The sequence below is a fragment of the Pseudopodoces humilis genome, chromosome 1 (genome assembly GCF_049639895.1).
Source record: "Pseudopodoces humilis isolate 2021_Gansu_Grassland_sample_001 chromosome 1, ASM4963989v1, whole genome shotgun sequence".
Lineage (NCBI taxonomy): Eukaryota > Metazoa > Chordata > Aves > Passeriformes > Paridae > Pseudopodoces > Pseudopodoces humilis.
This window is the reverse complement of record NC_142200.1, coordinates 89,168,280-89,185,352: the sequence shown is the minus strand read 5'-3', so window position 1 is coordinate 89,185,352 and position 17,073 is coordinate 89,168,280. Positions and strand designations below refer to the sequence as shown.

At 38.6% G+C, this 17,073-nt stretch overlaps 1 protein-coding gene across 1 annotated transcript in view; it reads left to right on the top strand.

The window, feature by feature from the left end:
• Positions 1-11,878, top strand: part of CAP2 (cyclase associated actin cytoskeleton regulatory protein 2) — a 69,634-nt gene extending 57,756 nt beyond the window's left edge. Inside the window, exons 8-13 of the mRNA XM_005525273.3 lie at positions 3,257-3,446; positions 4,261-4,436; positions 5,655-5,778; positions 5,996-6,078; positions 8,616-8,756; positions 10,286-11,878. Coding sequence (XP_005525330.1) covers positions 3,257-3,446; positions 4,261-4,436; positions 5,655-5,778; positions 5,996-6,078; positions 8,616-8,756; positions 10,286-10,369 — 798 coding nt within the window. The 3' untranslated portion in view covers positions 10,370-11,878. The remainder of the gene's footprint in view (positions 1-3,256; positions 3,447-4,260; positions 4,437-5,654; positions 5,779-5,995; positions 6,079-8,615; positions 8,757-10,285) is intronic.
• Positions 11,879-17,073: the final 5,195 nt, after the last annotated feature.

Sequence of the window (17,073 nt, the reverse complement as noted above, 5' to 3'; positions counted from 1 at the left end):
AAAGAAAAGAAGACTGTAGCCAGAGTCGGACTGTACCCTTCTTCCCAGCAGTGAAGTTAGTGAGACTTGTCTGGCTTTTCCATGCTATTTTAATTCCATGGGGGATTGTCCTACTGGAGGTATCCATGCTGTGAGATGGGAGATCTACTGAGTGGAGCAGTTAAACCCTGTACTTTAGAGACCTTTTTATTCTGTGATTTGTCCTTCAGTTTTGCCTAGCCTAATTTGTGATTGAAGTTGTTTGCAGTTTCCAGAATGGCCCTAGATGATGAAAGTAGCATGCTACAATATCAGTTAGCTTGTGTAGCTGTAACTCAGATCTTAACCTAGACAAGATTTGCCATGCAGGAGAAAAGCTAACAACCAGGGTTCAGTCTGTCTTTTATTTCTGTGACTGTACAAAACTAAGAGGAAAAGTTGGAAGGGTGACAGAACCTCAGGTGTCTTTATCTTGTGACAGCTTCTATGTTCTTAATTAGGTCTAACTCAAAGTCTTTTGTGCTCAGTGGAGATAACCACTGACTTTGATGGAGGGACCAGGCTTGTAAAGAAAAGAAGAGGCAGATGGGCAGCACGAGTGCAATGAATACATTTTTTTCTTAGTTTTGAAACCCACTTAAAGGACTAGAATGTCTTAGCTGCTCAGGCCAAAAATTGAGATTCTTGAGTAGACTTGTTTTTTCATGAGTACTTTTCTAAAAAGAAAAAAGCTCCTAGTTTCCCACATCCTTTCCTACATCTTCTCTTTATTGAAAATAAATAAGACAGCTATCTCCAGTCATACAAAACCATGTCCAAACTTAACTGATGTATTTAAAGTCCTTCCTTTTATCTGTACTTTGACAGGCTAGTTCTTTCAGAGTTCTGGGAGAGAGATGACCCACTTCCAAAGATAAACCCCTCTGAGTTTTACTTCCATCTAATTACATGGATATTCCCATACTCTAGTTGCCATTTGGGAAACTGCCTTTGATGCACTACTCAGCAGCATTATTTCAGCCTGAAGTGTCCTGCATTGATCTGTGATGGTCTTGAGTTTGACACTTGAAGCAAAGAGACTGCCAGAGTGACCTACCATCTGTGTTAGATGCAGAATAACCAGATAGCTTCCAGAAATTTTTTCTTTACTGCATCTTTGTAGCCTTTGCACAATTTAGATGGTGATAATTCTAAATGGATGTGTGAGTCTTACACAAGTTTCTGGAAAATCACAGCACTGTATTGATAGGCAGGTGGAAGCAGTAGGTATTTTTGAGAAACCAGATGTCAGTCTGTAATGTGGCAAGCAGATTTTCATCTCAGACTAAAAGTTATTAGCCACTACCACTACTGCTATTAATTGCCTTTCATAAAGCATACATAATTCATAACTGCATGTTCACACTGTGAATAGTGAGTGCCATTTCTGAGTATCTGAGTGTTTTAAAAAGCCTTGAAAAATGCAATGTTCATAATTCTGGATAACCAGGGCATAGTGGATTCAGTTGCTATGGTTGCAGGCAACAGAAGGGGAAGATTTGTATTGCACCTCAGACAGCAATAACTGTATCACTAAATCCACTTACATTCTTTTTTTTTAAATTAGAATAATTCACAGTTTTGCTAACTCTGCTGCAGGTAATTTCGCATTGGCAGAGGCAGGGAACAGGCACTATAAATTGAGGGCTCACTGAAGAAGTTGTCCCCAGCCAGAAACACTGACCTATAACAAGGAAGTGTGTAAGTAGAAGCTCTGAGTTAAATGTATCCATGCAACAATGGAATGTCTCTAAAAGCAGACGACTTTAGTCACAGTATATCTTGACAATAAATGATAATTGGTTTCAAAAGGAGAATCTTCTCATTTGTTTACATTAGATTAAAAAAAAATTAGTAACAGGAAGAGAGCTTATTCCCTTAGGAGATCTTGGACTTTTATTTTGTTTTTAAAGTATATCTGAAGAGTAAGTGAAAAAGGAGTGTGTGGACCTCAGCCATTTTCCTGTTATCAGTTTGGCGTTACAGGCCAGAACAAGTTTTACTTTTTAAAAAATAGCTGTAGTTTTCAGTCCTGTGAGATGCACGAACCAAATCAATACTTTGCTGTTTCTGTTTAGTGGAAAGCAGAAAGAGTAGTACCATAAATGGTTAAAAATATCCTCAGAGGCCATCAAAGCAGTATCTGTTTCCAGGATGGATTACCAGGGGTGCACTAACAGCCTCTATCTCTTAACAAAGGTAGCTAGTTTAGAAGAGCAGTGGCTCCATAAGTTGCTGTAATTTTCCCATTGTATCTGCCCACCTGTTAGTATTTGCTGCTGCAATGCACAGTACCTCTGTAGCTAGCTGAACCTGTCAGAACCAATCTAATGCTCTCAATCGTTCTTTTACAAGTTCCTTCTGTGCTGCAGAGAGGTAGGATCAGAGTGACACTCAGTGGCAGGATAGTAAAAGTCATTCTCAGATTCTCTCTAACATCTATTATAGGATGTTAGGGCATTCTTACAAAATTTTAGTCAGATAATTATTAGTATTTTCTGTCTGTTTAATAATACTCTATGTAAGCATTGTAATTCAGACCAAAATACGTACTTTCGGTTATGCAGACTGAAAGATTGCTTTACTTACTTTGCCAAGGCTCCCTTCACTCGTAATTTGTGTGTTGTGATCTCCTGCAACTGAAAAAAAAAAAAAAAAAGGAAAAAGAATTTAAGAAATTGAACTAAAAACTCAAAATTGTATTTCAGACTCTAGAGACTTGAATCACTATAGTTATACATTCTGTGGTATTTGCGTCTTTACAGGTAACTTGAACAGTACAAAGAATAGCATTTTTCATCTTGCATAGAATTTATCATGTTCCCTACATATAACTGACAGTTCCTGACCCTCTCAGTTATTTGTGTTGTACCAAAACATTTTATCTGAAAGAAAAAAATAAGAATAAAGTATTCACTGGAATAAATTGTGGAATAGTTAATGTTAAAGGTCTTTAACATCAGCCCTTACCAAGTGTTTGTGACAAATAATTTAGGTGTAGTAGTTCTGCAGTAAGGGTAGAGTGTGGGCTGTCAGGCTTTCTAGCTGTGCTTGCTCAGGTGCAGGGAAGGATTCATAGGATTACATTAGATTATGGAGTCAGAAATTCTCCTGAGCCTGTGGCTTTCTAGAGTCACCCAAACTCACAGCATTCCAAGATGTTAGTAAGTAAGAACTGTTGTCATACAATATTTCTTAAAACACTCTATGTAAAATAATTTCCCCCTGTCTCAAATAGGGTCCTGTTGCATCCCCCATGTCCATGAGATCTGTTCTAACCAGCGGCTCCTGCCTTTCCCCACCACCTCCGCCACCGCCGCCCCCGGGACCGCCCCCCATCTTCGATACGGAAACCACAAAGGACGAAGGAACTGCATCTCGCTCAGCCCTCTTTGCACAGCTTAACCAGGGAGAGGCAATTACCAAAGGTCAGGAGAAAAAAAATAGAGTTGTGATCCAGGAGTCAAACTATATCAAGAGCTCTTGCATTCACAGCATTTTTAAGTTACATTCTAGCAGCTCAGATCCTTCTGAGGCTTACAATGGTCCGATGGAGAAGACTGCATACCAAACCTCCTTTAGAAACCACAGTACCCAAATAAGTTCAGTACACCTGACATTCACACCATTTTGAGGTATCTTTAATTTTAAGGCAGCCAAGCTGGATATCTTCAGCCCCCAGTAACTGGTCAATCTCTTCTGATTGCAATAAAGTTTTATCCCTTTTTCTGACTCACATTGAGTGTACAAACCTGTGTCAAAATGTCTTACATGTCAGGTGAAATAAAGCTTTTTTGTATTAATATTGGACAGTTGTAACTTAAGTGTATGTCTGTGGATTTAAATACCTATGATTGATATATTTACATTTAATGCTGCAGAGATAGGTCAAATATTGTCATAAATTAGAAAGAGAAACTCTGTTTTACAAATGGAAAAACATGATAAAACAAGCTCTCAGAGCTTACTACAGACAGAGAGGGACTTAGGAGACATAGTGGGATTTTCTGCTGAAGATGCTAAGAGCCCATCCACGGTAGAAAAGGTTTTATATGATCTGCTAAAAGTATGTCAGCAGTCACACTTTAGGTCATTGCACAGGTAAACCTTGAGGAAATAAAAAAAGAGTAATTTCAGAGAATAATATAACACAATTACAAAACTTTCATGCTTCAATACGAGCACTTCTAGGATTGGAAAATAATCTCTCTTTCACAAGCACCCTTTTTTTTGGTTTTTTAGGGCTTCGACATGTCTCTGATGACCAAAAGACTCACAAGAACCCCAGTCTACGTGCCCAAGGTCCGCCTGTTCGTTCTCCAACAAAAAGCCATACTCCAAGTCCTACCTCTCCCAAGAACTCCCCACAGCAGAACCACGCCCCTGTCTTGGAGCTAGAGGGAAAGAAGTGGAGAGTGGTGAGTTCCAATCACATCTCTGAATTGCTCCTTGCACGTTGCAAACCAGAAGGAGCACTGAAACATCTTGTCTGTCACTAAAATGCAACAAAACAAAGTTGCAACTAAAATGGGCTGAGTCCTCCATTTCTCTGTATTGCTGCAGTTCAACTTTTACTATTCTGTAGGATCTTAAGTTAATTCATTTGTCTCTGAGAATCACTTATAAATTCATCTCACTGAAGAACATCAGAACCAGCATATAAATTCCTTGCAAAATCAGACAATGCCCCAGAAACAAGTCCAGTTGAGAACACCAATTAAAATCCCTTTCTACAGGTCATTCCTGTGAATGAGAGAACTGTCATCACCACTCTCTCCAGTTTCCCTAACCAGTGGAATGATACATATGTTTTTCATTGCCCATTCCATGCAGTCATGTCTTCTGTGCTTAAAAGTAGAGGAGTGTTTTCCTTTTTCCCAATCTACAGATGGAAAAAGGAGGTTGGTTTAAAGTTTGGGTGTTAATTTATGTAGGCATATACCAAAGAATCTATGAATGAAAATTGATTGTGTTAGTTAAGAGGGAGCAGAAAGAATATGCAGTTTAGTCATGAAGAAGGTTATATATACAGTCAGTGTATATTACAGTGGAGTCCAGTTTGCATAAGGTGCAGTCACTGTTTGCCTATGTTATGTTGCCTTACGGTTCTACTACTTGGCACTTTCCTTGTGGATCCCTAGCCTTTCTTGGACATCCATGGACTGTAATTGTTCTTTTAAGAACTTCTAATGAACACTTCTAATGAAAGGAGTTTCTTTGCCTATTACTCCTTTATTGTATATGGTAACGCCTGTATCAAACATTATATAACACTTGGGGAAGGAAAATTTGCTCTGTTCCACAGTCTGAACCAGATGGGAGCCAAACAGCAGTTTTGTGAGTGCCTTTTTAAATTGTTATGAGCATAACAATTATTTGCATCTTTACTGCAAAATTAATGGATTTTATCACTGTCTGTGCTAACTTCTTCAGCTCTGCGGCTCTAAAAGATGCAGTGTCATCTAAGGGTCAGTTAGGTGAGATATCTGGTCACCAAGCAGATTATGATTTTAAGCCACAGGAAGGATATTGCTCTGTTGTAACTGAAGATGCAATGACTCGAGGATAAACTGTACTAAACTCTGTCTGACTGTTAGCTAAAGACAACCAATTAAATAAACTTTCTTTTGAAATAGGAATATCAAGAGGATAAGAATGACCTGGTCATTCACAACACTGAACTCAAGCAAGTGGCCTACATTTTTAAGTGTAACAAATCTACACTTCAGATAAAAGGAAAAATCAACTCAATTACTATTGGTGAGTAGGTAGTTCAGCTGGGCTTTAAGTGACAATCTTGAAAAATCTGACTTACATGATTAATAATGCATCTGAATCATTCCATTCACTTTAATGATTGATCATGAGAGTAAAGTCACTCAGCAATGCAGTGCAGGACTGGGAATTTTTGTAGTTAATGTAGCAGGTGTATTTGCTTTTGTCTTGCCTTTCTTAATTATGATTGCTTTTATTTTAGACAACTGCAAAAAGTTTGGCCTTGTGTTTGACAATGTTGTGGGAATCGTGGAAGTGATCAACTCCAGGGATATTCAGATTCAGGTAAATATCTAAGAGAGATGAAGACAGAAAAAGTGGGGGAGAAAAAAGCCCAACATGTAGTTACAGGAGTTTTTAAAAACTCACAGAGCACAACAAAAGTAAGAAGTACCCAATTGAATCTATATATGCACTAAATTCTGCTGCTGTTTTTAGAAGATGTTTGTAAGAACTATTTACTATCACTGAACAAAACTCCCGCAGCCCAGTGCCTTCTGGTTCTGGTGAAGCTGAGAGATCTGGCAGAACTGTTACTTCTGTCCCTGTTCTGCTTGCTTTCATGCTAAGCAACTCCCAGCACTTGAAAGTTCAGTGGTGCTTACAGAAGAAATTCTAGCAGTTAGCTAATGGATTTCTAAGTGCACAAGATTTTTTTTTTGTTTTCTTTTCCTCTCAATGGAAATGTTCAAATAGACTGTCAAAGGACAACTAATTTCTATGCAGTAAAAGTAGGTGCTGGGATTTCAAAAAATCTCTCTGGCCAGTGACGTGACACTTTATATAACTAAGCAATGTACTATGTTGCCTTCAAAAAGCTTCATCAGAGATCATCTTCCTTGTGATTCTCTTGAAAAGAAAATACACGTATTTTAAATATATACATTGCCCTCTCTACTGGGGACACTTGTCCTGCTCAAAATATACAGTCTGCCTGACATTTACAGCACTGCAGTCATCCCATTCCAAAGAGATCTAACTACCTGCTCTAATGCTGGGTTTTGTCTGACACACATAATGTAATCTCAAGAAGGAACTCCAGGACGTATTATTTTAAGTGAAAAAGAAATGTTAATTATTATATTAAACTGCCAGTCTTCAAAGTGAGGTCTTTTTCTTAAAAGGTTGTACTTGCTGTATGACATTAAATATAGGAAGTCCTGCTCCATGCTTCAGAAATAATGGTCACAGGCACCACAGGGGATAGGAGCAAGATGGGGTTTTTATATTTTGAACCTTGTGCAACTGACTGACATTGCTACCAACTGTGCATTATCTTCTGAACTGTAACAAGCATTTTTATTCTTGATCACTACCTGTCTTTTTGCAGCAAAGGCAGTTAGTTAAGGATCCCAGGCACTTATTTGAGCAGTTTTAAAATAATTATATTATTTTTAATCATTACCTCTTAAACTGTTCATGAAAGCTGAAAAATTCAAAAACGTATGTAATGAATAGCAAAACCACAGTTTGCTAATACTAAAATAAAGTGAAAATGCCTTTTTTAAGAATCAAAATTCTTAGAATCAAAATTAATCATATTCTGTGAATATTGCATAAGGCTTCTATGCATGTCATGGAGCAGAGTGGGGATCCACTTAAGAAGGCAGGGTCTGGTTATATGCTGTATGCTGCTCAAATCAGGCAGCTCCCACAGGACTGGTGTATGCCAAGTGCTAAGCACCTCAACTTTCTCAGTAATTTGAAGACCTGAGTTCATAATGTACAAATATGTGATATAGATTTCAGTAAATTAATCCTAAGGATTTTGCTATAGTGACTTCAGTGCCATATTGCTTGTCTCTCCTTTATCTCAGTAGTATCTTCTTTTCTTGCCAGATGTTTGCAAGAATTTTTAAACACCTCTTCCTTCTGTTCTCCATTGCATAAGAACTAATTGAAGAAAATGAACTTTAAGATGCATTGATCCTCTGCGTAGCTCAAACTTCAGGATAAGGGTGGGATGTAAGAGGACAGACCACTTGGTTTACTGCCACATTTAAGGAGCTGAAGTTGAAAGATATTCTTTAATTAAGTGATGGGAGACACTCTCATTAACAAGTACATCTCTGTCACATGCTGTCACTGTTCTATGGTTTAGGATAATCTCTGCTGTTTTGATGTCCAGAGTATATTGCCGTCCTTGCTAGAGAGGGAAGGAGCAGGAATTTTTACTGACAAACAGTGAGTCCAGCTGTTAGCCATGAAGAATTCTTTCAATCTGAAAATTGTAAACAATAGATTTCCCTTCCCCACCTCAAGTAAATCTTGTGTTTGTTCTTAAAAAGACATATGGAATAGATATTTAATTAAATTGATCTTAGTCCTTATTTAGAACTGTAGCTTACCTGAAGGGGACAAAAACCCTTTCCTGTTGCATGCTGCAAGAGCTTTGAAGTCTTCAGAGTGTATTAAAAATCCCTTGTTAAATACTGCTTTATGCTGGGGTCTTTCCTTTGCTCTTGCTGAGTTGAAGTTGACATGTTTGACTTCTTAAAGTCTCACTAATGAACAAGGTGAACACTGCCTAAATACCAGCACAAAAGTATCACTGAAATTAGAGTGAATCAGAGAAGTACTGTCATCAAACTGTGTATTAAAAGCTTGCTGTATATTACAGATTTGTTGTTGTGTATAGGTCTTTGTTACCACCACCAAGAATTTTCAGTGTCCAACAAATCAAATCAAAGCAACACATAGGCAGGTGACACATAGATCAGATGCTGGTGGTCAAAATAAGACCTAGAAGGCAATGAGGATTTTATTATCAGTATCTCTGTTTGCATTTTAAGATTTGATGTTAAGTAGATTTTATTTTGCAGGTGATGGGGAAAGTGCCAACCATTTCTATTAATAAAACAGAAGGCTGCCACATCTACCTCAGTGAGGAGTCATTGGATTGTGAGATTGTGAGTGCCAAGTCATCCGAGATGAACATTCTCATTCCTCAAGATGGTGATTACGTGAGTGAGATACTTTTTTTTAATTTCCTTTCTGTTCCATACTAGTCTCGGCAGTTAAGAGCACTTAAGCTTCTAGGAAAGAAACTGATGTAACATGCATATTATGTCACCAAAAAATGATCCAAAACTATTTAATTTCTGTGTGCCTATATCTCAGGAGGAAGAATTCCTTATTTTCTTGGGCACAAAGTAATTTCAGAGATCAGAAATTATGTCCTCTCTATTCTGATAGATAATGGCTTCATGTCCTGTCCATTTGATCTTCATTTTTTATATCTAAACATAATCTCCCGAAGAAATTAACTTCACAGAAGAGTGCTTAAGTCTGAAGATGATGAGATTAAAACTAAGATAAATATAATAATACTGCAGGTGAAATATTACAGTATAATATACTTGTTTTTTCTAAAGGTATTGATACATGGGTAGCAGCTGTAGTACTTTGTACTATTTTCAACAAATGTCCTTAAAAGACACTTAAACTGGTGCATTTTCCCAGTTCCTTTCCCGTTCTCGTAAAATTTTCATACTGTGCCCAGTGGCATTTCTAGTAAAGTCATGCTCTGTAACTTCACACACAAGTAAGCAAAGTTTGCTCATAATAGTTCCCTGGTGTCCTCAACAAAGAAGAGTTGGAATTGCAGTGCATGGCCATAGCCAAAATATAAATTTCTTGGTAGTCTTTTGGGCTGGAATTTAGTACAGGGGTTTAGTCTTTATAAAATACGTAATGAGAATTTTTGTGCTTCACATTTCCAAAAGTGACTGCTGGATGCCCAGCTTTAGACGAGTAAAAAGGGAACAATTCTTAGTGGGTGTATATTCACCTATTTGTTTTCAAAAAAGAGTCCTTTTGGTCAGTCTCATCTCAGAATCACCATAACATCAGAAATTACTGGCTGTCAAAACACCACTTTGAGGTCTGAATGAAAAACCCTTCTCTTCATGTAATTTTTTGTTTACTGGGTACGGAAAAATACTCAACATTTCCCATCATTTCACTGAATTTGTAGACTGGAAGGGCACTCTATTTGATGTTCTGCTTCATTTTGTGTACCCCACAAAGGATGCTGACTATTTTGAAGTGTATCACACTTAAAATGATTGGAGTTTTTAACTTTATTTTATTCTTCCATATTACAGTATTGCTTTTGTCCTTAAAATTAGACTCCTGGCTTAATCTCCACATCTAAATCCTCTCTACTGTCTTCCAACCCAGACACCAATGGAATCCGAAGTAATTTCTGACATGAGGCTTATTTACTTAGTTGATGCAGATAATGGTGTGAGAGGGATTATTGCAAAGTAGTACCATACCAAGGCTGTTTGAAACTGGGTAGCAATCGGGCTTTTTCCTGTGTGGCATTGTAAAAGAGCTTCCTAGGGTAATGAAGAAGGCTTCTCTCTAATCCTGGCATGTCTGAGCTATCAATGCTTTCGCAGTCATGTAGAACTAATAGTATTCCACCAGTTTTTATGAGATATCCCCTGTTTGTTTAACCATCATTGTTGCTTTTGTTTCCTACCAGAAAGAATTTCCGGTTCCTGAACAGTTCAAGACCGCATGGGATGGATCTAAGTTGGTCACTGAACCTGCAGAGATTGTGGGTTGACTTCCTCACGCCATCAAGCACTTGCTGACCGTGGCCAGACTGTGGCCAGCACACACAAAGCAGTAATGTGTAAAGAACTAGAAGTAGCAGGAGTTCATGCTGCTGTCATAGGCCTTCAAGCATTAGCTCTGCATGCTAGGAACAATAACACATCTGGCACCCTTTTGTTGGCCATCCCAGTCCTGGTCACATCTCCACACAGTTTGCCTTCACCTACAATTTGAATTCTGAATGGGAATGTAATAGGTTAAACCCCCCCACCTTCCAGTCACATCATTGGTTTGAAATACTGTATACATTAAGCCAATATACTGCATTTTTTTTATCATCTTGCTTCAGTGCATTCCTTTTTGTGTTTCGGCTAATCAAAAACAGCATTAAGACTTTAAGGTGTTCATTTTTACCTATTAAGCAATTCCTGTATGAAGCAGTAAAAATGTACCTGTAGAAACTGCAGTTTCATGCAGTTCTGTGGCAATCATAATATGTTTCATTTTAAACAAGCAAAAAAGGACAACTTTTAGCACAGCAATACATTTTGCTAACTGATTTGTTTTTTTTTAATCTGGTAATTTAATCAAAAACATTTCTAATATGCATATTTAGAAGATCCCACAGTTTTCTGTGAAGTAAAATTTTATTATGGTTCACAGACTTGCTGTTTCCCCGTCATTTCTTGCAAATTAGGAATTCTTTCTAAGATAGGGCCTCATCAATGCTAAAATCTTGCAGGAAATTACTTGAAGGTTTTTTGCTCCTTGGATTTTTTTTTTTTTATTTTTTTGGTGACACAATCTCTCACATTTTAAAATTTCACATTTTATCTTGCATCTTATACAGAAAACCAGGGAGGACAGACACATCTGATACCAGCTAGATTTTCTTACTAATTAAGTTCCTTTAAAATACTAGCTCATTAGTTCATTAAAATGTAGCTCATCATGTTCATTAAAAGCATCATCCTGGGTTTTTTTTCCCCACTTTTGTAGGACTTATTCAGTTTCAAATATGTCCACAAAGCAAAGCCATAGATTTATGCCATACTAATTCTGAGCCCAGATAAAGGAGTAATTTCCTCTTTAGGCCTTTACTTTAAAGTCCCTACTTTAAAGTCCCTATGCTTTTTTTAACAAAGGTGGAAAATTGTATACATTTGTACTATTTCAGCACATAGTACAAAAAAACTTAAAATATTTTAAAAGTCAGCTTATGTTTTTAATCACTTGTAATACTTTTCACTCAGTGAAATCACAGTAAGATGCTTGCAGAGCTAGTTACAAGCTAAATTTTGTGCCTAACTTACCTTGAAAGTACATTAACTCTTAAGGGTTTTTAAGTATATCTTTGATTGTAAACCCTACACAATACAACCAGTAGTGCTCATTCCTTATGGTTTTGCTATCTGATGTTTAACCTATGTGTATAATGTGTTTGCTTTAATATATATCATTTTTTCAACAGTAAACTTCTTATGAAATAAAAAGGAAAATGTACTTGTTTAAAAACAAAGTTGTTCAGAGCTTACTTTATTGCACTGTTTGTTCTACAGGCTTTCTCTTCCTTAAACCCTGTTTTTCAAAAGCTGAAGTGAGAAAAGCGTCTAAATGTAAATAGCTTTTTTTCCTATGAAAAGCTTCAATGGATGTCAAATGTCCTTAAATAGAATAGGGTGCAAAGAGGGGCGAGCCAGGCTTTCTTCAGGGATGCCCAGTGACAGGACCAGAGACAATGGGCACACACTGAAACTCAGTACATCAGGAAACTGTTTGCAATGTGCAAGCGACCGACTCTAACGTGGGTTGCTCAGAGAGGCGGTGGAGTCTCCATCCTTGGAGATACTCTGAAGTCCCATGGTCGTGGTCCTGTGCAACCGGCTCTAGGAGGCCCTGCTTGGGCAGGGGGCTAGGTGGATTCCAGAGGTCCCTGCAAACCTCAGCCCTTCTGAGTTCTGTGATACTCACATAGTTGTTTAGAATACTGGTTACTAAGATCCCATGGAAATTAGAAGCATCGAGGTAGTGACTGCAAGTACCCACCAGATGGCAGGAAAAAGCCGAGGCCAGGCCTTCGCAAGATTTAATGACAACCCGCGGGACGGCAGCATTTACAAAGGACATGAATGCTGTTTGCCAAGGAGCCGGGGAATTCTTCCCTCTAAAAGTCACTGTAAAAACACATAATATTACTTTGATCTTGAAATTATCATCTTGGTAAAAGGTAACGGTTTGAGTGAGATGAACAAGGAACAATCAAAAATAACTACTTGTTACCAATTATTAAATTGATATTTTTGGTTGTTTTTCCTTTTTTTTTTTTTTTTTAACCCTGCTGAGCATATCTCCATTTTAAAAAATACCTGATTGAACTTAAAAGTAATATTTAACAGAGCCATTGAAGAGAAAGAAGTAAGTAATTTCAAATCTGTGTTTGAAAACCAGAAATGTTTTCCATGTGCTAGAGAACTAGGCATTAGGAAGTAAAGGCTTCCCTGTGCCATAGTTATTTTGCAGACAAATCATTTTTGTTCTTACTCTTTCCTGAATCCTCAACATATCTAGATCTGCATGAATTCCTTCGATGTTCTTGCACTGTGTATTCATCACCCTGTGCCTCACATATCTTTCCTAGAGACCAAATATTTGTCCATTTGGAATGCTTCAGGGGCTCAATTCAGTGTGCACCCTTACTGCACCCTCCTGATGTGCTGTTCAGCTGGGCTCCTTCTCAAATTTGGAAGCTTCCAGACAAATGGAGGTAAGATTGAGTCAATCACACAATATGCTAGCAAGCACAGCAGTTATCAAGAACATACAAAGCAGATTCAGTTTCCCTTCTAAGGTGATCTGGGCCCAACTGCTCTGAAAATATTGCCCAGAAGTAGCTACTGCTCTCTGAAGATGCCTATAAACAGGTCCCTGACTTATGATCCCCCTCTTATTAGATAAAAATCATAAACAATGCTCCCCAAGGAATGTTCTGACTACCAGAAGACAAGAACCTGCTCCGTCTTCATGGCTGAAATAACCCTGAAAAATATTTTTGTGTGCCAAAAGTTTTTTTTGTAGAAAAACAGAGAATATTCCCTACTCCACACTTAAAACTCAGTGGTGACTTCCTAGGTTTAACCTTTCTTCCCTAGGTTGTGCTGCATGCTGAGGACCCTACCTGATCCACTGATCCTGTTGACTACCAAAGACTCTTACTCTCCAAAGGCACAGTCCCACTGCTGCTTCAACAGAGGCACCACCATATTTCCTTCCTGGGAAGAGAAGGGAATGCAACAGAGAAGGGAGTTAGGTAACTGCTAAGGCTTCCCAGTGCCACATTCCTGAGTAAAGCTGTTTTGTTGCTACTCTTCCTTCAAACAAGGCCAAGACAAAAGGCAGAAGGCAAATAAAGGTGTTTAGGCACAACTGCTAAACAAGACAGTACTAATAAAACTGGCAACCACACAAAAAACATATGTACCCTAAGATAAAAGTGGAAAAGCTTCTTGGGTTTTTTTCCTCCGGCTGATTTGCTATGACCTTTTTATCAACTGTGACCACCAGGATTCTGTTTTCTCTGTATTCCACTTGAAGTTGCATCTATTAGAAATAAATTGCCTCAGTCAACTGAGTAAGGCTTTAGAGCCAATCCCTCCTTCAGGTTCCATAGATGGATGAGACAGATCAGTTTCAGAGTGAAAGGCTAAATTAATTTAATTTGGGAGAAATTTGTACCATTTTCCACACTAAATGTATAACATTTACATTATATTTATGTAAATGCATACATGGTTTTTGGCTCAAATTTCATGTTCTGTATCTGGCTGCTTGCCCCAACAAGGAGGAAGGTTCTCACTCTTTGGTGACTCTGTATAGTTTCAGTGATGAATAATCTCTTTAACCATCAATTGCATTTAATTTCACTCTGTACATGAACATAAATACTCAATACAAATGTCTAAATAGCATGAATTGTAGTTGCTGGACCCAACAATAATTAACCACTTTGCAATGACAAGAGCTTGGTGTTGATTAATGTCCAACAACTCTCATTCAAGGACTCTTTAGAAGAGCTCCTATTATTAGAATATTTCAGCATGATGCAGGAGATGTGATCTGCTATCCACTGAGCAAAGAAAAGAACTGAACTTCAACCCCTCGGCAATTCCCCTGTTTTAAAAGTGGTTTAAAACCCTTGACAACAAGATGCTGGGAGGCATATAAAAAATGAGCAGAAGTACAAAGGTCTGTAGCTCTGTACAACAGCCAGATTTACAGCACACCAGGGTTCAATTACCTCCTATTAACCCTGAAGTATTCCCCACTCAAGAGTGTGTCTGATCAGGTTTTTCAGCATTACCTACACTTAAAGAGCTTAAGGTGGGATTCCAGATTCCCCTTAAACCTTAACTATTGTGATACCAGCTTTTAGGTGCTTACCACCTTCCTTTGATCTAGTTCAAAACATTCTCTCTTGCCTAAATATCATTTCTAGGGAAGAGGATATTTAACTGCCAAGGCATTCAACTACTTACTTTCATCGGCTGGTACAATGAGTTGCCCACCCACAAAAGAAAGCAAAGTAGCAAGAAATCGGTGCTGCAGAAAACTATAAATACTGCCCTGTGTGGCAATCTGACACAGCAATGAAACAAGACCCTCTGTCATCAAAAGTCTAAGCTGTGAGCTTCTCACTACTGGCAAGCCCTGTTGTCACAGCATCTCTGTCATATGTGTCCCAGAATAGAAAAATCTGAATGCTCACAGAATTTGTGGGTCAATTGTGGGTTGTATTTTGGGTTTTTTAAAGCAGAAGACTGAAAAACTAGTAGCTGAAAAATTTAGGCATGAGGAAACATTACATTATTACCTGTTAGTCCCCTGCTTCCTACTGTCAGTGATTCTGTTTCACCTTGACTATCCAGAATAATCTCATAGTGAGTTCTAACTATGGTTATGCTGCTGGTGGTGAGCCTACAATTTACATGTGACTGGCAGCATTATATGAAGTCTCTGAGATCTTGTAATTGTACTTTAAGATCTGATCTAGCTTTCAAAACCTGTGGCCACAGAGACAAAAAAAAAATATAGTAAGGGCTAGATACTCCTTGATCCTGAAGGGTTTGTGGTAAAAAATTAAATAGACTGTTTTTATTAAATTATTTATTTTATTAAATAAATTAAATAGGCTGTAACTCATGAATGAAGAAGTGAAATATTATAAGGAAGGGAGTCTTGTTATATTACATTTATTGTCAGTTTTCCAAAACAGTTTTTCTATTAGGAATTAATAGATGGTTTAAAACCATGTTTTCCTCTTTACATTTGTCTATCTTCCCTCCTTTCTTCCTTCCTAATCATGCTAAAACTTGCTGTGTTTCCCTAAACATTTACTCATATTGATTTCACCAAGGTCTATATTACAAAACATGTCAGTGTAGTTGTATGGGTCACTATTTGATAATCACTTTGCCAATTCACCTCAGCTTGCTTGTATTAGAGACCGACTCCACACAAACTACTGAGATTGAAAGAGTGGAAATTTCTGTTAGATACAGGGGTAAAATTCTTTACTGTGAGGGTGGTGAGGCACTGGAACAGGTTGCCCAGAGAAGCTGTGGATGCCCCAGCCCCTGGAAGTGTTCAAGGCCAAGTTGGATGGGGTTTGGAGCCACCTGGGCTAATGGAAGCTGACCCTGCCCATGGGGCAGGGATCTTTAAGGTCCATTCCAAACCAGGCCAGTCTATGATTTTATGAAATTACTTCATTTTTTAAAATTAGTTATGGTTTAATGGGAAAACAGTTCAACAGGTTCAGCTGTGACATTTGCTGTCTTCCACACGGAAAACATTCCAGGTTCACAGTATGCATTTCTTGTTAATTCAGTATTGAGCTGTGCTCTCTGTCAGACAGAATTCTCGGTCTGGTCGACATGCTTAAGAGAACACAGAAATCTAAAAGACTAAAAGTCAGTTTGAAGAACTGTGTTTAAACTTGCTGCGGGTTCTCTGTTCAGCATTTGAAGGGAGCAAGTCCTGTGAGGAGCGGCTGAGGGTGTTTAGCGTGGAGGCTCAGGGGTGACCTGATCGCTCTCGGTGATTACCTGAAAGGAAGATGTAGCCAGGCGGGGGTCCGCCTCTTCTCCGGAGAGTTTCAGGTTGGACATCAGGAAGATTTTCTTCACCGAAAGGATGATTAGACATTGGAATGGTGCGCCCAGGGAGGTGGTGGAGTCACCGTGCCTAGAGGTGTTTAAGGAAAGCCTGGAAGTGGCTCTCAGTGCCCCGGTCCAGTTGACAAGGTGATGTCGTCATAGGTTGGACTCGACTACAGAGGTCTTCTCCAACCTAAATGATTCTGTAGATTATTTTTCTTTTTTTTTGGGGGGGGGGGGGTGTTTGTTTCTTGGTTTTGGTCTTGTGGGGGCTTGTTTGTTTTGGTGTTGTTTTTTGGGGTTTGGTGGGGGTTTTTTTCAGAGGACAAACATGATATGGGATAGGGGGAAAAGATGGAAAGGGGGAGAAAAGGGGGAGATAGAGGAAGAAAAAAAAAAACCCCACAACATTAATAAATAATAAAATAAAATAAAAACGCAGAACTAGTGCACCGCGAAGAGCTCTGGACACCGCTTCGTTCGCACGTCACGGGCAGCCGCCTGTGCCTCAGCGCTCGACGATACCATCTCCTGGGGGGGCAGGGGGAAGGCTGTTTCTCCC